Source organism: Ascaphus truei, chromosome 2 (assembly GCF_040206685.1).
Source record: "Ascaphus truei isolate aAscTru1 chromosome 2, aAscTru1.hap1, whole genome shotgun sequence".
NCBI lineage: Eukaryota > Metazoa > Chordata > Amphibia > Anura > Ascaphidae > Ascaphus > Ascaphus truei.
Genome location: NC_134484.1, coordinates 128,470,575 through 128,495,654, shown reverse-complemented (window position 1 = coordinate 128,495,654; position 25,080 = coordinate 128,470,575). Strand labels below are relative to the sequence as shown.

At 39.1% G+C, this 25,080-nt stretch overlaps 1 protein-coding gene across 2 annotated transcripts in view; it reads right to left on the bottom strand.

Moving 5' to 3' along the window:
* Positions 1-792: 792 nt before the first annotated feature.
* Positions 793-25,080, bottom strand: part of AQP4 (aquaporin 4) — a 29,308-nt gene continuing 5,020 nt past the window's right edge. The window contains exons 2-5 of one of the 2 annotated variants that reach the window (XM_075584841.1): positions 22,196-22,610; positions 15,218-15,382; positions 6,674-6,754; positions 793-4,200 (exon numbers count right to left, since the gene is read on the bottom strand). In XM_075584841.1, the coding sequence (XP_075440956.1) occupies positions 3,937-4,200; positions 6,674-6,754; positions 15,218-15,382; positions 22,196-22,610 (925 nt within the window). In that variant the 3' untranslated portion in view covers positions 793-3,936. The remainder of the gene's footprint in view (positions 4,201-6,673; positions 6,755-15,217; positions 15,383-22,195; positions 22,611-25,080) is intronic. The other variant, XM_075584844.1, reaches the window with a different exon arrangement.

The following is a 25,080-nucleotide window of genomic DNA, read 5'->3' as shown; positions in this document are numbered from 1 at the left end:
TAAACCTTTTTTATCTAATGATATTGTGTTTTGTGGCATCTGTGAAACTTTATTCAATTAATGCAACAACTCAATATTCTTTACTAAACTGAAGTAAGGTTCTCTTATCTAACCAATAGGAGAGCTGCAGATTTATATCCCAATGGCTGAAGGAGTGGCTCAGTAAGTAAAGGCACTGACTCGGAAAACAATTACATTGACCTGGAAGCAGGGGAGCCCAATTCAAATCTTAGTGTCAGCTCCTCGTGCCTTGAGCCCCACTCTCTCTTCCACATACCTCCTTGCTCTCTCACACTCCTCTGTTTCCCCCCTTCCTTCTCACTCTTGCCCTTCCTCGCTCCCCATTTGCCCCATCTCCTTCTTACCCCTTTCTCTCCCTCTCCCCTCTCCCCTCTCTCCCTCTTTTCCTTCTCCACTCTTGTTCTCTCCTTCCCCTTCTCCCACTAACTCACTACCCCTTCTCTGCTACTCAATACCCCCTCCTCACACTCAACCCCCACACACAATTTCCTCCACCTAAATACACACACAATTGTAACCTGGGTGTGCTCTCAGGCCTACGGTGCTGTGACGGTCCAGTGCAAGTTGGTCCCAACGACCAGTGGGAAGGCCTGCTGCAGCTACTGGGAAGAGCTGGGGCCTGCAAACAGTCAAGGGCCTGGCAGTCGGATGTGGTAATTTGGTCCGACCTCAGGCCAGACCCAATTTCAAGCACTGGACTGTCAGGCCCCCCATGGCCACTGGGCCCTGTACAGTTATCCCAGTCCCTCCCCCCCCCATCACCAGCCCCCCCCCCCTTGTTGGTGTTGGTGGCCTTGACCTTGGACATCTCAGGTTAAAACTAAGATATGGGTAAATTCTTTATTCACTGAAGGCTGTAAATTCTTTGGGGATTTTAATCTGAGAACTGCAGGAACAGCCACTTTAGAGTACATAGAATGTATCCCATAGATTGAAAATGTGGTGGGTATGGACTATGTCTGCAAAATCATGAATTCTATTGGGAGAAAAGTGCTATGTAAAGTTCTTGTTATTTAAATTAAATGTAAACAGCAGCAAAAAACACAGAAAATATGCCATTTCATTTTAGAATCTATAGCTCTGCTGACTTCTTTATTACTGACCCTCTCTATATTGCTCGCTATCAGCATAATTAAAGCAACAGAAAAACAGTAGTTAGTTGTTTTAAAATACACTGCCATGAACTGTGTTCAAAAAACTGTGGCTCTAATCAAATATGGCATAATTGTCTAACTTATGAAAACCAATTGCATCTCCGTCAATAACTATATAATTGGATTTACTAGCACTTTAACACTGAACAGCTTTTGAGAGTTTAACCCAACACAGTCTAGTACTTAACATGTAAGCAGAGCTGTGCAAAGTTATTCCAGTTCATTTTGCAAACATTTTAACAAATTGAAATTAAAAAAAAAAAAAAAAAACAGAACATTTGCATACTGTAAAATTTTGGCAAATATATAAAAAAAAAGGATTTTTCTAAAAAAAATTATCTCAACATTCATATGTCATTTGAATCATGTGGGTTGCATAGGAGAGACCAAAAATCGTTTAATTATTTCTGGATACACATACATTTGTTTTCACATACAGTATACAGTATATATTTGGTGCATTTTTATAAATCAATGACTGAAGTAGTTGGATTCCATACATCCGACGTACTACTTTACTTTCAACAAAGCTCAAAACATTTTACTTGATGTATATAAAGTCATACGTGATATTATGCAAACCATAATGTAAACATAGCATTCCTAATCATTTATTTAGCTAAATTATACATGTACACATTCGCAGCACAACTAGAGGTTATAAAATATAGTTCCTGACAATGAATATTTGTGGGACTAAACCTGTGAAGCCTTGTGTGATAAAAATATGATATATTAATTTATGCTTTGCTCCTTTGGGTTTCTAGAAATTAAAGCAGACATTTTTAAAGGTTAGAGGAATTTTTTCAATTATTTGAATCAAAGTTACTTCCTGATTCCTGAGATATGAAGATTTATTTTCCTAATATTCAAAATAAAAAAATATTTGTGGCCACAGAGGGTCACGCAATAGGAAGATACAAAATGATATCCTGATGGTGTTGCAGCTTTCGATAGGTTGTCGGTGAGGTTGACGCGAGTGGCCAAATGTTTTTAATATGTATAGAGCCTGGTGATCTCTAGAGCTAAGAATGCATGGTTCAGCTCCAATTAATTGTAATGATTAAATAATAGAAAAAAGGCAGCATGGATTTTTCTTTTAATCCATATAGTTCTAGAACAATAAGAACATTTATTTAATGCCTTTAGAATTAATCAATGAGTGAACTGGCATTGTATTATGTCACCAGCTACCATTAAATAGATTCACAATTGTAAAAGATCTCAAGTCTAACATTAACCAGTTCACTGCCAGTGGGGAGTACAAGTTGCCTAAAGCGTGTTATTATTTTTTTACACTCTTGCATTTAATTTTAATTTTTTTTTTACAATTGTATTAATTTACACTTTTTATATTCAGAAATATAACAGTTTAAAAGTGAAAACTTACAAATACATACTAATTTCTTACATATTGTATTTATATATCCATGCACGGGGATATTGATCAAAGTCTTCTGACTACAAAACTGGAGCAAAGAAACAGGTTTATCAAACAAAACAATACTTATTGAGGACAATTTTCTTGTTGCTGAATTTTAAACTATGTAACGTACAGTACTACACTAGATATGAAGCCAGAACACTTTGTTCAATAGCCACAAAGTATGCTATCTGAGCACCAGGTTCTACATAGACATATTGATGTTTGCTTTAAGCTGATTTAACCATTCAGTGCAGCATTTGCAGCTTTATTTCACAATGTATGTAAGTTAATTGCAGACCATTGGCTTCAAATAAAAAAGATAGAACTTGTGAATCACATTGTACAGTATTAACACATTTGCTACCAAGTAAACAAAAAACAGCAACATTTGATTGCTAGCAAGTGCAATTATTCTAAGAGCACACTACAACATGAATAATTGGTTTCAAATAGTACAGTGTACAATGGATAAACAAGCCTGATAAACAATACATAGTGAATGCACTGAAAACAGATAATCCTTTGTTTTCTTAAATGAATAGAACCAACCCTCTATTTATCTTTTTCTATTTTTAGTATGCGATTCAGACTTTTTTTATGTGGTCATGATGAATTGCTACAGTCAGTCAACAGATCAAACACAGAGAAAGATACATTGATAGTGAAAATAAGAAAGGTATTTAAAGATTTTTCTACATCCTGAAGCCATAAAATGTTTATAAAACTGATATTTCTGCTTCTGAAAAGTATTTTTCAAAAGGTTATTTTTTATGAGAAAAGAGTCAACAATGTTTTATTTTATATATGTACCTATTATATATAGTAGCTTCTGATTTGAAACCTTTTTTACCTTAATATTTTACTATATTTCCTTGTGTCGGTTATTACTAAGCTTCTGAAGACTGGTTAAAGGGGGACATAACTTAATCAGTGCTGATGGCCAATTATGTGCCAGAAGAAAAACTATTTGTAACAATCTGCAAATGGGTATTATAAATGAATGTGTACTGTCAATCTAAATGTTAACCTGGCAACTTTTACACTCAATATTTACTTGTTACTAAGTAACGTATCACTATTTACCTTAAATTTGCCTTATGGATACTGTCCAATGAAGCAAAATCTACATATTAGTCATGCTCTAAACCACAATGGTAGTACCTCATTATAGTCTGATAGTATATTCATTTATCACATATCATGTTTCTTTCGGCGTAATAACTGATGGACCATCTAAAGATGATATTTTCTTTATAATAGATCAGTTTCTTTAATTGAAAGAATTTTTCTTGATACTTTATAAGGTTGTTCTCCGATTTCAGTGCTCTCTGCTAGTCATGCAGAAGACAGTAACTCACAAGAAGGATCTTTTCCTTTCTTTCCATCAAAGACATGGACAATGCCTGGTGTCAGAATCAGATCATTGGTCTCCACCTGGCTTTTGCTCTCCTCTACCTCAGTGTATTTCCCTTTGGATTGCTGGGTGGCTTTATTTATAACTTCCTTTAAACGATTCTTGAGTTCAGCATCTGGACAGAAGACATATTCATAAAGGGTTCCTGCAATGACTGCACCAACTACTGGTCCAACCCAATAAATCTAGTAAAAAAAATAAAGAGTGAGGTATGAATAAAACTGATCTAAAAACCTTCTAAACTTTCTAAAATATGCACATTGTCCTAGATAAATGCTGATTTTTAACAGTTTTTCAGAGCCTGCATATACAGTATGTACTAGCGACCTTATTAAATGGACAATTTTAAAATAAAAAATAAGATTCGTATGGAAATGTAAAGGTTAATGCTACATCTAGAGACATATGTTTGAACTATTGAGGTGGAAATTGAGCATTAAAGTGCATTGTTTCTTACCCTGTATAAATCCGTAGTTTAATTACCTTAGAATCATAAAAGAGTCAGAATTAAATGCCTGGGAAATTAAACATACTGCAGTACTTAACCCAACAATTCCTGTCCAATTGTGTCTTAAATGTAGCCCCTTTGTTGACCTTGCTTTTGTTTGCCTTACATCCACCTAAGTACCAATTGATTTGCTTTTATTTTTATAATAATGACATTATCCCTTTCACTGCCACACGGGCCTGTAATGCTACTTATCCTCTATTCACACCCTCTATCTACCCCTTCCAGCTGCTGGGGATTTCTCCTAATCCTGAACCCAGATATGAACACACCTGCTCTCACCCACACCTCCCTGCCACCTCTTTCCCTGCTAATGGTGTTAACCTATCTGATTTAATACTGACTAACCTTAAAACTCGCCCCACAAATCAAGCATCCCAATAGCCTGCACTCATGGCTATTGTCCCACACCCACAGTCACTCCTACCAGCCATGGTCTCCCATCATATCACTTAGAATGTAAACTGTTCAGGGCAGGGATTACCTTTCCTAATGTCTGATTTTGTTGCGCTTATTGTATTATTATAATTCCCTGTACTGTATTCTTTGTGAAGTGCTGAGTACACTTTTAGCGCTATATAAATAAAGATATATACATACATACATACATACATACAACCGCCCCCCGTCTTTTTTTTTTTCTAGGCACTGTTGTGCAGGGCTCTGGTCCCTGCTCTGGTCCCTAGTGTCCCTCCAGTTCACCTGCCTGGACGCCAGTTAATTTCCTGGCACTCCATTAATTTCCCTGCTCACATCCAGAATCCTGGTATCAGTGTACCCATCCTATCTGGACTCTGGCTTTTATTATTGGTTGGATCAGTGTGCCTTCCAGCTTTTCTCTGTCCTGAAACATTTGCGATATCCCAACCTTCTATGTCCCTGACCTGTTCCTGTGTGCAGCACGCCTCTGACCTCTGCTTGTTCAGACATCATTGTAGCCAGTTTGACTTGTTTCAGCTCTGCATAAAGCGCTATAACCCTCTGACCTTGCATCCATCCTGATTAGTTCCGGCAATGCATTCTTATCCAGTTAGTTCCAGCCTGAATCCCAGCCCTGCATTCAGATCCAGCCCTAACCTATCCCTAGAAACAAGGTCTTACTGGGCCTGATAATCAGGCTTTTTGTTTTGGTGCCTGGAAGTCGTATTTGAAGAAGGGGGGTACTGTAACGCCCTGAAAGATCTGACTTTGAACTCCAAAATTCAAACACAGCAGTTCTATGTCAGCCATTGTTTCTAAACTCTATACGGTTAACTAAACTGTCTGCTGCAACTGCATCTGCTGATAATCTGCCTCTTTGACAAATCCTTGAGCTTCCTTTAAAATGTTACTGTTTCCTTCTTCCTAGTTTCCAGACATTGCAGTTTAGCCATCTTCTTCTAACCTTGCTGTTGGTTTGTTCCTGATCTTTCTGGTCTCCAGCTTTTTCTGACTAACAGCATGCCCTGACCTCAGCCGGCTTTTACTACGCTCCTACTGTATATGCAGCCCACCATGACTACGGCTTGCCTAAATGTTGTTACGGTCAGCTGTCCACCCTGACACTGGCTTGTCTGACTATGCTTCTGATGCTCCTATGGTACTGCAAGCCAGTCTTGTTTCCTAGCAACCCTGTGCAGTGAATATACTGCTCCAGTTCCTTCTATCCCTGCCTTGTGCCTGCCTGCATCCAGAATCCTGGCATCCATGCACGCATACTGTCTGGATTTTATTGTTGGCTGGATCATTGTGCCTTTAAGAGTGTTGAAGCCTTTCTCTGTTCTGAAGATTCTGGGGTATCCTGACCTGCTATGTTTCTGACATGTTACTGTCTGCAGCCTGCCTCTGATGTCAGCTTGGGACTGCATCCATATGTTTCTTTCTTTTACACCACTATATTTTTTATAATGTATTTTATTATTAAACTAGTATTGTGCATCTTGTGTTTAATGTGTAGTAATATCTCTGAATCTCTTAAGGCACTAAGATTAATCAAGTGCAGGTATGGGTAAGCACACCTGATCCAGTGTTAATTCCCATTACAATCAGTAGAAGTTAACGCTGGATTGATGCGCTAACCTATACCAGCACTTTATGAATCAACCAATAAAATAGTTTGGTGATGTACATAAGGGAAACATCTTCTAGAAACTGTTGGTGGCTCAATTTACCCAGTGACTTTCCCATATATTCATAATGACAGCTGGTCCAAAGGATCGTGCTGGATTCATGCTGGCTCCAGTGTAATTTATCTAAAGAAAGAAATCAAATATATAACAGAATGTAAAAATGCGTGATAAAAATGTACTAAAATAATGAATACATAACTAATCTATGTATCAATATGTACAGTGGATACATCTGTACATGTTTTGTAAATATTGACAGGCTATCAAATAAATCCCTGCACATGGCAGGGCACTTTCTCTGCTCGGATTGCAGGGAGGTTATATTGGTTACATCTGTATTAATTAAAAGTATGTACATGGTTTTGACATCTAAAATCTGTATTTTCATTTATATGCTTGGCTAGTATAGTAGGATCTTTGGTAAACCTATAGCTGAATTACAATGTTTTCAGATTGTGATATAGTACTTTTGATTGTAAGAGATCTCTAAATACTTTTATTTCTAGTAGCACACTGTCTATAACTATTTTGGCCACCCGATAGAGATGGTTAAAATGACTCGCCCCACAGAACAAAATAGGCTACCTAAGCTCTTTTAGAGATTAATCACCATAGTAAATCTATTGTCATTATTTTTTAATTGTGGGTTCAATACTACTGTATGTATAATTTTACATTGTGTGTTTATTTTCTATTTGTACCATGACTTACCGCCCTATTAGCCAGTTTTGAAGAACAGGGCAGTAAACCATTCCTATAATGGGGTGAGGTTGTTAGGTGGGGTGAGCATGTACCATAAGTGGGTGATGCGGCGCAGTGTATGGTAGTAGGGGCTAAGCCCTTTGCTTGCCATAAAGGTTATTAAGACAATGCCTTACTAGCTTCTTTGGTATGCAAGGAGGTTAGATAGTGTACTGATGTCTTCCAGGTAAGGGGAGCACAGGATTTTCACGACGTGGATATATTAAAAAAAAATAATGTATATAATAGTGAAGCCAGTTAAGTGATGATTCAATAATAATGTAAGGGTAAGTATTCCACTCACAAATTTCCCTTTAAATGTGTGGCGTATCAGAGATCCAATCTCTCTCTGATGGGAGCATTGGTGTAGTTCATCAGTAGATGACCACTAGAAGCAGCAGCTTCCCTCCAGTGTATCTCAAAATTAAGAGAGACTCAAGATGGTATATTGTAGGTGGTATATCTACAATATTTATTAGAGAATAGAAAAAATATACAAATGTGCAATCACATTTTGCACAATAACAATGCACATTGGAACATAGAGAGAAAGATGTTTCTTTGCCGGTTCTTCTCGACGAAGCTCCAGCAAAACATGGTGAATCGACTGTCTGCGCTAGAGTCTGGAGTTTAGGTCCTGTTAGCCAAGAGGTTCCAGCCCAGCTTCTTCCGCCCGTATACCAGACGTCACCAGAAGTGACTTCAGAATACGGAAGATGTGATTGAGCATGCAGGAACCGGCAAATAAACGCCTGGGATCTCTCTCTCCATATGTTCCAATGCGCATTGTTATTGTGCAAAAATTGAATGCACATTTGTATATTCTATTCTCTAGTACATATTGTAGACATACTACACAATCTTGAGTCTCTCTTAATTTTGAGATACACTGGAGGGAAGCTGCTGCATCTACTGGTCATCTACTGGTGAACTATACCAATGCTCCTATCAGAGAGAGAGATTGGATAGGCTACACATTTAAAGGGAAATTTGTGAGTGGAATACTTACAACAAAAGACAGGGGACCCCAATGCTACATCCAATTGACAAAACATATATGGTAATAAGTATAAAGTTAAATACTTCAATAATGATATTTTCTTGGTTATTTAGTTAAACCCTTTGGCCAAAGCGTCATAAGCCTGCATACCAACATTAAGGTATAACCAAATTTGCAGGTCCTAACACTACACTGTGGACCATCCCTTTTACCTCTGTATGAGGGAGAACAACCATAATAGGTCCTGTCCATGCAACAAAATGAAAAGCCTCCCTAGTTAAAAAGGTGGTAGGGAGGAGTGAGCTCTGGGAGGAGGGGCCACCTACCTCCAAACAGCTATTGCCAGTTAGAAATTGAATTAACACACACATTCCCAGCAAGCTCAAACCCCAAAGCATTGGGCTGCCCTGTCTTTTGTTGTATACATTTGCCATGCTTAATAGCACCCCTTTTGACATAAATATATATATTATGTGGTGGGAATTGGGGTTTAAGCTTGTTAGGAATGTGAGTGTTAATTCAATTTCTAACTGGCAACAATTGTTTGGATAATTCAGTATATCACAGACTTTCCTTAAGTTTCAGTGAAGATAATTGCATAGTATATTATGCCAGTAGGGCTAGTGGCTTGAGAAATCTACAAATATCAGTCCTAATAAGCAAAAATACACGCTAATCGTTTGTCATTTTTACTGTATCATTTCACTCTTGATTACCAAAATTGACAGTGAAAAAACTAATTGGAGCCAATTCATTTTTGTTTTGCATGTATAATTTTTAATAAATTGTTAGGGATATCTCTGACATATCTAATAGCCTTTGATCCTAGTCTTAGTTCCCTTGCATTTCCACCGGATGCCCTACTGCTCCTGCCTTCACTGGGTTCCCCCTCTGCTGTTTCCTCTTGTTTCTATTAGTATCCCCTCTGCACCTGTCATTTATCTGTTTCCCTGTCTTTATAAGATTCCTATTTCTTTTTAGTTCTGGCCTTTGTTTGGTATGCCACAGACTCTTTCATGTCCATGCCCTGTTCACTGCCTGACCTCTGTTTTGCCTGTACCCTGTTTAGAGTTGTAGTTATTAAAGGTCCTTGCTCCTTTTTGTGTCCCAGTCCTGTTCTTGTGTCCCAGTCTTGTTCCTGCTACTTCACTGCCAGCTCTGACCTCTACTAGTGACCCCAATGCCACTTTGGTGCCTACCTCTTACCTCTGACCTTTGCTCGTGACCCGACAACGCTACTTTACTGCCTGCCCTGAACACAGCTAGTGACTTCTTTCTTGACTTTTCTCTTCGCCTATTGTACTGGCGACACCAGACACCTAGGGTTTGTGACAGAAAACAATGGCCATTCCTGGATCTCGCCGGAACAGACATAGATGCCCGTCTGCATTGCTCAGAAGAAAAGCCCCTGGAAGAATACGTATAAAGGTTCTTGAGTGGTTTAGAGTGTAAACAGAGTACCAGAATCTGCAAGAAATAAATTCAGCTTTGACTGATGAGGTCAGTGAAGGAAATATGAAACTCTATAAACTAGATAAAAAGAAGAAAGCAGTAGTACAAGAAAAGTCAAGGATGCAATTAGCACTGGAAGAAGCAGAGGGTGCCTTGGAGCAGAAAAGAGAACTTCCTAAAATCAGAGCAGACTCTGAAAGAAGGGAAGCATCCTAACACTTCAGAGATACTACAGAGCTCTTATCCAAGGAAGCATGGAGAGAGAAAGTTATCTGTATGTAACACAGTTCCCCCCCCCCCCAATCTCTGTGAGATGTACTGCTGATTACTGCTGTTTGTGGTGCGGTCATACCTGTGAGGGTCAAGGAGAGCTGAGTGGTGTGGGGATCAGGACAGGCTTTTGGTGATCTTTAGTCTTCACTCATGGGTGTCAGCACCTTCAGCTCCAGTGGGCTCCACGATTCCCGGAAACAGCCACCACCAGAACAGATTTCTTTCACACCTCTGCCCAATAGACTGTATACTCAGGCAGGGGTATATAAAACAAAGGGCTTTATTTGAGCAGTCACTGCAGATGGTATACAGCAGATGCAGATGGATGTCAGAGGAACCCAGGCCTCTGGATGGCGCTGGGCTCTCTGGTAGTCTTGAGGCCTCTGGTCTCTATTTTACCAGCCATCCCAGCAGTGACTGACTGGCATGTCTCACTCCCGGCTGGGAGGATCAGCACACACCTCCTCTCCATAAGAGGGATGGGAGAGAATTCTCTATATTTTGGCACTTCCTCTCTGAGACTCCATAAGGGGAGGGCACAAGGTCTGTACCATGATTGGCTGTACACAGACCCTAAGTCACCACCACTTCTGTCTCTCAGAGAGTCAGCATGTGGGGGGGGGTCAATGCCCCTAGATAGCCTGCCATAGCCTGTAGCTATCAGGGCGTACATGACAGGAAGCAGAGAGGCAGTCTGGACCAGCCATGCTACATGTACAAACACTCTGAAACCATCTTCATACAGGCTGCTTACAGAGGGATAAAAGCTCACCAGCTGTATCGTTGGAATAAAGCAGCCTCCACTCTTCAGTCAATTTGGAGAATGCAACGACAAAGAAGGAAGTATGAACATTTATAGCAATGTGTGATTGTGCTCCAGTGAAATGTTAGAAAGTTTCAGCAACGAAGACGCTACAGCAATATGATGCTTCAGCTGCTTGTGTAGTCCATTCTGGAAACAAATCCTGCGTCATAATGTAGCAAGCTGCGCGTTCCTATAGGCTTTCCATAAAATGCTGATAAGAAGAACCACTTTACAACTGAGAAGTGTAATACAGATCCAATAATTCTACCATGCCCAAGTGGTACGAAACAGATTCTTTGCTATGAAATCCACTGCTATAAAGATTTAGTCTGTGACTAAAATGAGACATAAATGTATCCACTATCGCATGATGAGAAAGGCATCACTGGTTATTCAGCACTGTTTTCATCTGAATAAATTAATGCATTGAGAAAGAGATCCCATGGGGTACAGTCAGAACTGATGAGTTCTGTCAAGTTACTGAAGATGTAGATCAATGATTCTGTACCAGATGCCGATGTCCACTCTAGTGTCAGGGATGAAGAAACAGCATGATGCCTGGGAGAACTAGTGGAAGATGAGTTTGAGAGAGAAGTCCCCTGCAGGGTTAAAGAAGCCAATCCTCTCACTGATTCCTTTGCTGAGCCTGATGTACACATTACTAATCCTAAGACTCCCATTTCAAGGACAAGTTTTCCGCCCATGCATCCTCTGGCATCTGTGTTGATGCATCCTGACACTCAACTGCCCCAAGATACTGGTACTGGCCTCCTACCAATGGCCAATCCAACGGCAGTGAACTGTCTCCACTTCACCACCTGTCACTGATAAATGTCTATGTGTAACGGGACTAGACCTTGAGGTTAGTATCTGAGCCTTCAATTGGACCCGCTCAATCACTGGCCGGACATCATCTGTGGAAGAGAATCCTCATGATCTTCTGCATGCTGATCTGAGATGGGGAGTTGCTCCACTGGAACTTTCACCTTATGATTCTGACCAACTCTCTGTGCTTCTTGTGTTGTGCTCTGGTGCTCCTGGAGTAATTTGCATCCATCTTTTGGCCTTCCGATAGGCTTAAACAGCCTGTGCCTGGGTCTACAGCCTTGCTTCCACTCTACATGTTCAAGTGTTCAGATTCTCATCATGAACTGGTACCTGGATAGGTTCAGACTTGCCTTAAGTCGGCCACCTGTATCTGATTGGCCCACACTAAATCAACCTTCCATTTTGGACACTCTGCCAAACCTGGGGGATCATCTGGTGGACATTCTATAAGAGGGAGGAAGACATCCCTGCCATCTAATAGCCGTCACTCCTAGTCTCAGTTCCATTAAATGTCCATGGGGTGTGCTGCTGCTCCCGCCTTTAATGGGATGCCCCTCTGCTGTTTCCTCTTGTTTCTATTAGTATCCTCTCTGCACCTGTCTTCTATCTGTTTCCCTGTCTTTATAAGTTTCCAGTGTCTGGTTAGTCCTGGTCATTGTTTTGTATGCTACACATTCTTTCATGTCAAAGCCCTGCTCTCTGCCTGACTTCTGTTTTTCTTGTGAACAGAAAAGAGGATAAAGTGCGCTACTAAAATAATACTCTGTATACAGTGAAATATATATATATAATAACCACACTAAATGGTGTACACCTCTGTGGTATGTATAAATTACCAACAACCTCTAATTTGGTGATGAAGGCGTCTGCTGCTGCTGATATTAGAGTGGCTCAGCACACCTATAGAACAGTGAAACACAAGAAAAAACTGCGCACAACGCATATAGTGAAGTATCTTGCGTTGTGCACTGTTTTTCTTGTACCTTGTTTTTAGTTGTTATTGAAGGTCCTTGCTTATACTTTGTCTTGCCCCTTTTTCCAGTCCTGTTCCCTGTCCCAGTCCTGTTCCCGTGTCCAAGTCCTGTTCCTACTACTTTGCTGTTAGCCCTGACCTCTGCCTGTAACCCTGACAATGCTACTTGGCTGCCTGCCCTGACTTCTGCGAGTGACCCTGATGATGTCTCTTCACTGCCTGCTTCTGACTTCTGTCCATGACCATGACAATGCTACTTTGCCGCCAGCCCTCAACACAGCTATTGTCCCCATTTTTTCCTTCACTCATCGTCTGCTGTACCGGCCACTGAGATCCATCCTGCATCTGACACCTAGAGTTTGTGACATATACTGTATGTATATGCAATATGTATTGCTACAAATTCTCTTTTGTTTTCAGGTGCTTTTTTTGCACTGCTTATCTCACACTTTATTAGACTACATAGGGGCATATTCTAGTAGCTGCGAGAAGTTTCTATACGTGTGAAATTATCCATTAGAATTTTTTTTTTGCAGATTTGGATCTGCCTTGGATCGGGCAGTTCTTTGATCTCTGGATCACTCTCCTGAAGGTAAATCCGCAATTGTGGATTTTTTCCTCTCAGAGGCAAAGAACAATTTGTTGAGGGAGAGGGTGACAGAGGGTGACAGAGGGTGACAGAGGGTGACAGAGGGGGAGAGACAGGAGAGATGGGGAGGGAGGGAGCTTTATAATTTTATTAACGTCCCTCCAAATAAATTAGGGTGACATGCCTTTGCTGAAAAAGGAGCACACAAGTAATACTGTATGCTAATGGTTATGCAAAGTATATTTAAATGAGTCGTCCCACACTTTCTAAAAGGATTTCCATACCAACCATATAGAGTCTATAATTAGTCTAAAACACCAACCTATTGACTGGAATGATGTCAGACCCAAACAGGACTAGAACCCTCTCATCTCTCGTCAAAAATCCATCTGTATTGCGGTCAAAGGCAAATTTGAAAGTATGAAATCCGCATATAGAATTTTGGGAAACTAATTTTGACAGTTTCGCCCATCTCAACTATCCATTTAGTATTCTAGAAGCCCTATTTTGGCTGTGCAAATCCAAGCGGAATAGCGAAAATGTCTTAGTCTTGCACATTTTGGCAATTCAGTTGTATTCTAGTACCACCACAAAGGCCAACATGCTAATTTTATCTCTCTTCCTCAAGACTAATGAGATTTTCTGTTTCAGATCTATTGGGCAGGGACTTCCTAATGCAATTAGTTTAATTTCCTTTTCTTGTATGTACTATCTACCTACTGTAATTATGTACATTACTGGTCAATAATGCCCTAGCTGGAGGAGTTGAAGGGTCAATGCAAAGCTAAGGGCCTTTGACCTAGCCAGGGTGTTAGTTGCTAATAATTCTATTTTCTTTGTGGATTTTTACTATAATAGTTTAAATGTATATTTGAACAAGTCCCCCCCCCCCTTGCTTCTGCATTAAAAAGGAAATGTATTTGGTTTCAACCTTTACACAATAATCCCCTACAGTACTTCCACCTGTGTGTGTATATATATATATATACATACATACATACATACAATATATATATATATATATATATATATATACAGTATATCATAACATTTTCAAAATCAATTAAATGGCTCATTACTTCCATTCTAAGATCACAATTCCCCCCCTATTGCTTTGTCGAATCGTGATTTGTCAAGGACAATTGGGCAGCTACAGTGTACTAGAATCTGCCCCATTGTATTTGCAGCTATGGAATCAATTGGTAAATTCACTAAGCACCGATGCAGGGTATCATGCTTGAACCGGCATTATTGCCCAATCGAGTGTGTGATACACCAGATTACATTTTAGTGAATCCTGGCTTATGTATGCCTTGTGCATGAACAGTGTAAATAAACATTTAGAAAAAGCCTGAAATGCTGCTCAATAATTAACAGGGCTCGACAAATTGGGAAAAAAGCCACTTGCCTAAAAAAAAAAGCACCGCCCCCCCCCGCAATAGTCTAATTGTAACCCCCTCCCTCTCTCACCCCCTCACGTTACCCGACTGCCGAGTGTTACTGGCGGTGGGGTGCTGCGGCGTCTCCCGGCATTTTCATGCATCTGTCTGTCCAACTTCAGTTCTCCCTCTGCATCTCCGGTGAAAATGGGTGTGCGGCATCAAATGTCGCCATGGCAACGGGAAGCTACGTGACATTTGAAGTTTGACTACCTCAAGTTTGACAGAGACAAGCAAGAAAATGCCGGGAGATGCCACAGCACCCCGCCACCAGTAACACTTGACAGCGGGCAAAATGCACTCGCCCCAGGTGAGGGGGTGAGTGCATTTGTCGAGCCCTGTTAATGAAGATAAATCTGTGAATAGTTGTAATATTTCATTATATATTAATATGACAAATCCCATTCTTATTAAACACATAGTTTGTTATTGAGACAATAATGCTTGGCTTGCTAGATTCCATAGGCATGTCTGTTAGGTACTTACAGCAAATAAATGTCCTACGGCCACAGAAAATCCGATTGCTAAAGCTACTGTTCCTGTGATGTCATTACGCTTTGAGTCACAGCTTGCACAAATAGTAAACACCAACTGAAATGTAATGATCAGTTCAATGAGGAGTCCGTGACCACTGGAAAGTTTTTCGTTCACCTATAAATTAATCAAAGAAACAATAACACCAAGAAAAAATGGCAGAAATACAATAAATATGATTGGGATATTTTATCCCAATTGAGTGCAAAGAAATGGGATGTTATCACTATACTGTCAGTCCAGCTTTTGTAAAACAACATGGTTGAAAACATTTTTGCCAACATAGAAGTCTGTCCATTCATACTATTTGTAAAACATTGGTGAATTTTAACAGTGCCACTTTTTGCTTCAAAAACCATTTTTAACATGGTTCCCTTAAGCTTAAGCTTAAGCTTGCTGCATGGTCACAGCTTTGAGCACAGCCAGGGTTAAGGTGCATACCCAGAAAACCACCCACAGACAGCTGTTTCAACCTTAATGGGTCTCATCAGTGTGGCTTAAGCTTAAGCCTATATGGAACCATGTTAAAAATGGTTTTTGAAGCAAAAAGTGGCACTGAGTGCTCATTTGCATGTCATTTCCCAGAATCCCTTGCTGCAGTGGAAGTGCTGTATGCTGGGTGATAATGGTGAAAGGTGGGGTTGCAGACCTGCCTAAGACATGCAGATGAGCATACAGTTGTATTTGCATATTTGCTTTCCTGTGGAGGGTTTTTGTCACTTTTTTTACTCACCATAACTTAACTCAGTATTATGGTATAGCCTATCCCATAGCTTCTGTGCATACCCAGTTAACCAGCCCCACACTGAGAAGACCCATTAAGGTCGAAACAGCTGTCTGTGGGTGGTTTTCTGGGTATGCACCTTAACCCTGGCTGTGCTCAAAGCTGTGACCATGCAGCAAGCTTAAGCCTATAGGGAACCATGTTAAAAATGGTTTTTGAAGCAAAAAGTGGCACTAAGTGCTCATTTGCACATCATTTCCCAGAATCCCTTGCTGCAGTGGAAGTGCTGTATGCTGGGTGATAATGGTGAAAAGTGGGGTTGCAGACCTGCCTAAGACATGCAGATGAGCATACAGTTGTATTTGCATATTTGCTTTCCTGTGGAGGGTTTTTGTCACTTTTTTTACTCACCATAACTTAACTCAGTATTATGGTATATATATATATATGTTTTCTTTAACCAATGATTTAAAGTACCCAAATATGTGAAATACTGGTTGTAAAGTACACTTTTATGCACAATGAATTAGTCAGTTATTCAGTTCTGGATAATATTTGTGTGGGTGAGATGCCATTTTTATGTGTCACTTGGACCTTATATGATCTTATTGGATGATGTTTAAATATATATATATATATTTCTAGGACAGTACATAGAGCTTTCAAAAGAACCATTCATCCCAAGGGCAGTACAAACGACCCAGGGTCGTCCCTTAAGATTGGAGGAAAGGAGATTTCACCAGCAACAAAGGAAAGGGTTTTTTACAGTAAGGGCAGTTAAAATGTGGAATTCATTAACCATGGAGTCTGTGATGGCAGATACAATAGATATGTTCAAAAAAATATATATAATATCCTTTCCTTCAAATCTGTCGTTTGTACTATCCTTGGAATTAATCATGTTTATTTGTAAGCTCCTTGTATTAACAATGAATATATTTGTATATAGTTATCCTCTCTTAGATGCCTCTTTTCTAATGTAAACAAATCTAAATTGGCTAGCCTCTCCGATTAAATCAGATTCTCTATCCCCTTTATTAATTTTGTGGCCCTTCACTGCACTTTTCAAGTGCCATAATGTATTTTTTATAGAGTGGTGCCCAAAACTGTTCTCCATATTCAAGGTCTGGTCTTACTAATGCTTTATACAGTGACATAATTATGCTTTCTTCACTTCCATCTATCTGCCCCATTTAATTAGAGATGGGCGAATAAGCCTAAATCCATTTCCTGGATTTTCTCATACTGTGTTTCCCCCCAAATTCTGTTTTGCCGTGTAAAATCTGCAAACAGATTTGGACGGTTTTAATCCACGCGGATACATCAAAAATCGCCATTGAATACAATCTGTTGATGGATTGCGAAATCCGCTGAGCATATTGGCAATAATAATAATAGAAAATCCGCAAAACGTGAATCGCCCTTTTTAAGATTTATACACTGAAATCCGTGGACCAATCCGCTTCAGATCCAAATCCACCACAAAAATGTTCCCATCTCGGCATTTAATGCAAGGTAAGATCTTATTTGCCATTGCAGCTACTGCCATTTCTAACACTGTTGTCTACAAGCACTACAAAATCCTTCTCCATCAAGGATTAAACTAATGTTACTCCATTTAATTTTAAATAGCCTGTTTATTCTGCTTCCAAAATGCATAAGCTTGAAGCATTGTTTTGGATTCCATTCTTTCTCTTATTTTAATTCCCAATAAAAAGAGTATCAGAAAATTCTGCTTAATGCATTACAGTACTCTATAAAAAGTTTTTACTATCTTATTAATAAATTTTACACAACCCACATTTTTTATTGTTCGGTGGGAGTAGGCCGAGTCTTTTTTTTTTTTTTTTTTAACAGAAATGTATTTTTACTGTTATTACATTAATATGAGCAATATAATATCGAAAAACATCGCGAATAGAGTTAACAGTACTTACTTTGGAGTCCTAGTGTTACCCCCTTATGACCTTGAGCAAGATTACCTCCCTACAGTAAATCTTAGAAAACCAAAATCCATTTGTGAGCCTTCTCATGCAAGGGCACTGCATATCAAACATTTAAGATTTAACTTACCATAAAAGTTATCTTAATATTTATCTATTCATCCATTTTTTCCCCCAGAGTGACTTCAATAGGATCCCCAATACAAAAAAGATTAGAGCTCATAAATGTCCAGAAAGTTAAAAAAAAAAAAAGGAAGGTCCCTCTAGGAGGACCGAAACGTTGGCGGCCCTGTGTTCACAATACACATCTTTTGTATTACTGATGCGGTGTGCTGTCTTTTTGTCATCAGGATTCTCCTGGTTACTACAGGTCTATATGCTCTATATGGGACAAGCATCTGCCTTCTTACAAACGTGAGTGCAAATCTCCATACCAATGACTATATATATATATATATATATATATATATATATATATATATATATATATATATATATATAGAATCCAATGCACAGCCAGCACACCATATGCAAGTAAATAAGTTTTGGTGCTTATCCCATAAAGCAATAACAGACCATACGATACCGGTTGTATTGTATTGTATGTCTTTATTTATATAGCGCCATTAGTGTACATAGCGCTTCACAGTAGTAATACATGTGGTAATCAAATAAATAACAGATAATATAAATAACAGATCATGGGAATAAGTGCTTTAGACATAAAAGTAACATTTCGGAAGAGGAGTCCCTGCCCCGAGGAGCTTACAGTCTAATTGGTAGGTAGGGAGAACGTACAGAGACAGTAGGAGGGAGTTCTGGTAAGTGCGTCTGCAGGGGGCCAAGCATTATGTATCGTGTTTAGAATATCCACAGTGCTATTCATATGCTTCTTTAAGCAAGTGTGTCTTAAGGTGGGTCTTAAAGGTGGATAGAGAGGGTGCTAGTCGGGTACTGAGGGGAAGGGCATTCCAGAGGTGTGGGGCAGTCAGTGAAAAAGGTTTAAGGCGGGAGAGGGCTTTAGATACAAAGGGGGTAGAAAGAAGACATCCTTGAGAAGAACGCAAGAGTCTGGATGGTGCATAGCGAGAAATTAGGGATGAGATGTAAGGAGGGGCAGAAGAATGTAAAGCTTTAAAAGTGAGGAGAAGAATGGAGTGTGAGATGCGGGATTTGATCGGAAGCCAGGAGAGGGATTTCATGAGGGGAGATGCTGAGACAGATCTAGGAAAGAGTAGAGTGATTCTGGCAGCAGCATTTAGGATAGATTGTAGGGGAGACAGGTGAGAGGCAGGAAGGCCGGACAGCAGGAGGTTACAGTAATCAAGACAGGAGAGAATGAGGGCCTGAGTCAGAGTTTTAGCAGTCGAAAAACAGAGGAAAGGGCGTATCTTAGTTATATTGCGGAGGAAAAAGCGACAAGTTTTAGAAATGTTTTGAATGTGAGGGGCGAATGTGAGAGAGGAGTCGAATGTGACCCCTAGGCAGCGTGCTTGGGCTACTGGGTGAATGATTGTAGTTCCAACAGTAATGTGGAAGGAGGTAGTAGGGCCAGGTTTGGGAGGAAGTATGAGGAGCTCTGTTTTAGCCATGTTGAGTTTAAGGCGTCGGAGGGCCATCCAGGATGATATAGCAGAGAGACATTCAGAAACTTTGGTTTATACAGCAGGTGTAAGGTCAGGTGTTGAAAAGTATATTTGTGTGTCGTCGGCATAGAGGTGATAATTAAAACCAAAAGATGTTATTAGGTCACCTAGAGAGAGTGTGTACAGAGAAAAGAGAAGAGGTCCCAGGACAGAGCCCTGGGGTACCCCCACAGAGAGATCAATAGAGTAGGAGGAGGTGTTAGCAGAAGAGACACTAAAAGTACGATGGGAGAGGTAGGATGAGATCCAGGATAGAGCTTTGTTCCGAATACCTAGAGTATGGAGAATGTGGAGGAGAAGAGGGTGGTCCACGGTGTCAAATGCTGCAGAGAGGTCGAGTAATATGAGCAGAGTGTAATGACCTCTGTCTTTGGCAGCATGGAGGTCGTCAGTTATTTTAGTGAGGGCTGTTTCGGTGGAGTGAGCAGTGCGGAAGCCAGATTGTAGAGGGTCTAGGAGAGAATAGGTGTTGAGAAAATGGAGCAAGCGAGAGAATACAAGACGTTCAAGTAGTTTAGAGGCAAAAGGCAGGAGGGAGACAGGTCGATAGTTAGAAAGACAGGTAGGGTCAAGCTTGCTGTTTTTGAGTAATGGTATGACTGTTGCATGTTTGAAGGAGGATGGAAAGGTTCCAGAGCAGAGGGAGGAGTTAAAAATGTATGTAAGCGTAGGGATTATAGTAGGAGCTAGAGGTTTTAGGAGATGGGAGGGAATGGGGTCAAGAGGGCAAGTGGTAGAGGGAGAAGAGGAGATCAACAGCGACACATCCTCCTCTGAGACAGTGGAAAAAGAGTCAAGGAAGGCAGGAGGAGAGTTAGGAAGAGGTGTAGGATGGGGGGAAGAAACAGAGGGGATGTTCTGCCGTATGGATTCCACCTTTTCCTTAAAATAGTCAGCAAAGTCCTGAGCGGAGATGGAGGAAGGAGAGGCAGCTGAGGGTGGTTTGAGTAGAGTATCAAAGACAGAGAACAGTCGGCGTGGGTTAGACTTGTGCATGTTGATTAGTGCAGAAAAGTAGGCTTGTTTAGCTTGCGAGAGGGCAGAGTTGAAACAGGATAGCATAAATTTGTAGTGAAGGAAGTCTGCGAGAGTGTGAGACTTCCTCCAGAGGCGTTCAGAGGAACGAGTGGAGGAACGCAGCATGCGTTCTATATTTTCTATATTTGATAGAAGACACAAAAATATATCAAATATAGAAAATTCATGATTTACTTACCTGTGTGCTGTCCCTTGATGTCGTGTTGCAACCGGTATCGTATGGTCTATATATATATACAGGAATATTTACAGTTGTATGCTTTACTGTGGAGGGTTTTAGTCACTTTTTTTACCCACCATAACCTTAATAGTCGTGGTATATATATATATATATATATATATATATATATATATATATATATATATATATATATATATATATATATATATATACATATATACATATATACTGTATATATATATACTGTATATATATATATATATATATATATATATATATATATATTTGCTGCAGTGGAAGTGTTGTTTGCTGGGTGATAATGGTGAAGGGCGGGGAGGCAGACCTGTCTAAGACATGCAAATGAGCATACAGTAAAATTTCCATATGCTTTGCTGTGGAGGGTTTTTGTCACTTTTTTCACCCACCATAATTTAACTGAGTATATATAAATATCACCCACTATATATATATATTTTATTTTTTCAGTGACTCGATTTTCTTGCTCTCTAATATTAGGGAGAGAGAGAGAGACAGAGAGAGTTTATATTTTATTCACATTCATAACTTTTTTCACCTTTCACTTATAAGATTTGTATAGTCATTTGCGCTTTGTTTGAGCTCTTAATCCACGTTCTATTACTTCAGTAAGAACATTTATTATGAGTAAGACCAAATACCTAAACTCGGTTTTGTGTACTGAAACTTTAAGGCAAATAACAAGTGTTTTATGAATATTGTGGAATGAGGCACAGACGTCAAGTGCACTTATCTTTATGTACACAGTAACTCATGAGAACAGGAAAACTTCTTATTGATACACGCTTGACACTTCAGTGCTACAGTAAAGAATTTAGTTTAGATTGAAGCAATAACTAGAGATGGACGAATTTCTGGGGTCAATTTGGATCTACAACTCATTAGCCAGTTCCTTTGGATCGCGGATTTCAGCGGATCAATCTCATAAGGGGCGATTCGCGTTCCACAGATTTTTTATTATTATTACCAATACACTCCACTGATTCTGCAACCCGTCAACAGATTTGTAGAACCCAATCCGTGCATTCAGCAATCCGTTAACGGATTCTTATGAATTCTTACAGACTGGATTCTACAAATTCGTTGACGGGTTGTATCCAATAGTGGTTTTGATGAACCCAAGTGGATTAAAATCAGAATTTTACACTGGATTTTACACCTCAAAACCGCTATTGGGTTGAAATGTGAGAAAATCCAGGAAACGGATTTGGGCGAATTCGCCCATCACCAGCGCTAACTCTTTCACTGCAAATTATCCATTTCATATTCAAGGCATATTAGTTGAACTTACTAATTTTCTTCCCCAAATCACTTATTTTGTTTGTTACAGTTTTAAACCAATAAGTGTAAGGTGTCAATTACCTTAGTAGCCCCCAAGTTGCCTGCCACATCCGAGGGTGTGACCAAGTATAGAATTCCAGCACCTGCAATGGCACCCAAGCACTGTGCAATAATATAAAAGAGTGCCTTGGCAAGGCTGATCTTCCTTGTGCAAACCATTGCAACAGTTACAGCAGGGTTAATATGGGCTCCACTTATATGTCCAAAGCACTGCACTAGCGTTGCAATGCTAAGTCCAAAGCAAAGAGAGATGAGGACCATGTCTGCAGGCTGAGATTTGTCAGTTGCATTCCAGTTGATAGTTGAACCAAGGCTCAGTAGGACAAATATCAGCATGGCCAAAAATTCTCCTGTAACTGCTTTCCAAAAAGGTTGTGTCCAGACTCCTTTAAATGCCACCATGATTCTGTCACACTTACAAAGAGGTCCGCACTTACTGAAAAACAAAATCTCATACAATTGATTTTTTTTTAAATGATCTCATACAAATGTGTAGGATAAGTAAAAAATATATTAAGTAGGTGGGAAAGATGAAACCCGCAATATATGTATGTTCATATTTACCAAGCAGTATTCTGTTTTAAGACACCTTCTGCAGAGGAAGACACTTTAAAGCACACTGACTTGAAGGGGCAGTAAGGGGTCTTCCACTGCCAGAAGGTGCCTTAGGGGAGAGTACTGACGACCATTCATTGTTTTGCTTTCTGAGTGAAAATCTTGGTGTGAACCCTTTCATGGCCACATATAATACTATAGTTCAGTGTTAAAGCCAGACAATAAAAAACAAAACAAAATAAAAACAGTGCCTCTTAATCATTGCAGTAAGATGTATAATATAGGCTTTTAATTGTAAGATTTTGAACAGATTTCGTTTTTGCCATCTGTTTAATTGCCGTCTGTTTTTCTGGATTTCGTTTTTATTTATCATTTTAAATCACGTAATACCTGTTGATTTAGTAAATTAGGTTAGGCATTAAGATAAAATATAAATCAAGTGGATCACATTATATCTGAAAATTTGCATTAGTATTTTTTTTTGTGTTCCTAGTATGACTTTATCACACTGTAATTATGTGTGTGCTGTATTTACAGTGGCATAGTGTACAATTATCTTATCATACTGAACCAAACAAATATTTTGTTTGCAATTGCACATACAAAACAATATGCTAAAATGGATACAATTGTATGATTGCATATGCAGAAAATGTAGCCAGCCATACCGCTAACATCTGTAAAGCAAATTCAACTACACTTATATTGTGTATACCAAAACATAATAAAACTATATATTTGCAATCTAGCCTTGTAGCTTGCTGCACAATGTGCTGCTGACTCCTCTTGTATTAAAAGGCATAATGAACAGTTGTAAAGGTGTCATTTTGAAATCGATTTCTCACACGTGCTGTGCTGCATGGCAACAAAGAAAAGAAAGAACACGTGTTGTTCAAAGATTGCATTGAAGTGTTGCAAAACGAACATAAGAGGGCGCCTTTGCCTTATAAAAAATACCATCCTAAAATTGGCAGAGAACAATGCATTCAATTTTAATACAATCATACAGTAGTTTGCTACTAGAGAAAATAGAATATTATTTATTATAAAGATATTCTGAGATTTGAAACAAATAAAACAAATTTTATTTATGGGAATATGATCTGAGGCGGCTCCAATAATCTTTGATCAACAATTATTATATATCTACAGTTCAATCTAAGAAGATGAATTTATAATTGTATTGATTTTTGCTGCCTTCAATTTTAAGAGGAGGCTCCTGCTGTATATCTTCTTTTTAACAGCCACATAACATGATAAGATTTTAGTTACAATGTGTCAGGCCATGTTTATCTGCAAGGTCCCACACGCTCTTTATCGGACATTGAGCAATTCGAAATACTTTGTTGACCTTAGAGACACCTGTGGCATTTCAATGGCTTCCCAAAGCAAAATACTAAAAGGATGTGTGGCATGATGGCAATTTTCCTGGTGTGTAATGTTAAATGAGCTTTTCTATTACATATTAAATACAAAGGATACTATGTATGTAGAGTGTAGCTATAAGGGATTTTGTCTTAAAACATATGCCAAAAAAAAGCAATTTAATGCAATTTACCATGTGTTGTGCGATGTGTGTTTTTAAAGAAAAAATAATGGGGGGATTTAGAGGTGGAGTTTGGATATTTCCAGTGGCGCACATATCTTAATGATATGTAATATTTGGCAATTAAAAATTGTCTACCAAGTGTTTCTTGGGTTAAAAGACAAATGCAAGTGGATGCAAACAATTCTAAATGCATTATACGTGAATGTAAGAACATGTTGCACACCACACAATGACTAGTAGAATGTGTACCAGAAAAAGAGCATGGAATAATGCCAAACCAACACATGGCACTAAGGATTTTAGGTGAGAAATGGATTTTTGTGACCCAATGCATTTAAAAAAAATAAAATAATTATCATATATTGTCCCAAATGTTTCTCTATATAACATTGATTGAGATATCAATGGCAAGACTCAGCATCTGAATGTAGAAGCCTATTGTAAATGTAGTAACTTAAGTTCATTTTAAATTCTAAATATGAACACATTTTAAATCAAGTTCATTATTTGCCATGATAATGACCAATTTTCTACTCTGCCTTTTTTTTATTAGTTAGATTATCCTAAAATCTGTCTGTTTTTTTATATGTTATCGGAACCCTTATGTTGGTTCTCCCGTGGTTCAGTATTTTAACTTAGAGTTGTAGCGATAATATGTCGGTAGAGATTGGGACTGTATTGTATTATTTGACTGAAAAGTTGTCAGTAACTGTACAAATTTATCATTTTAAGAAAAAGCTCAACAGAAAAGCTGTTAAGAAACGTTGCTTCATATTGGGAGAAACCAGGTTACCTGTACCTT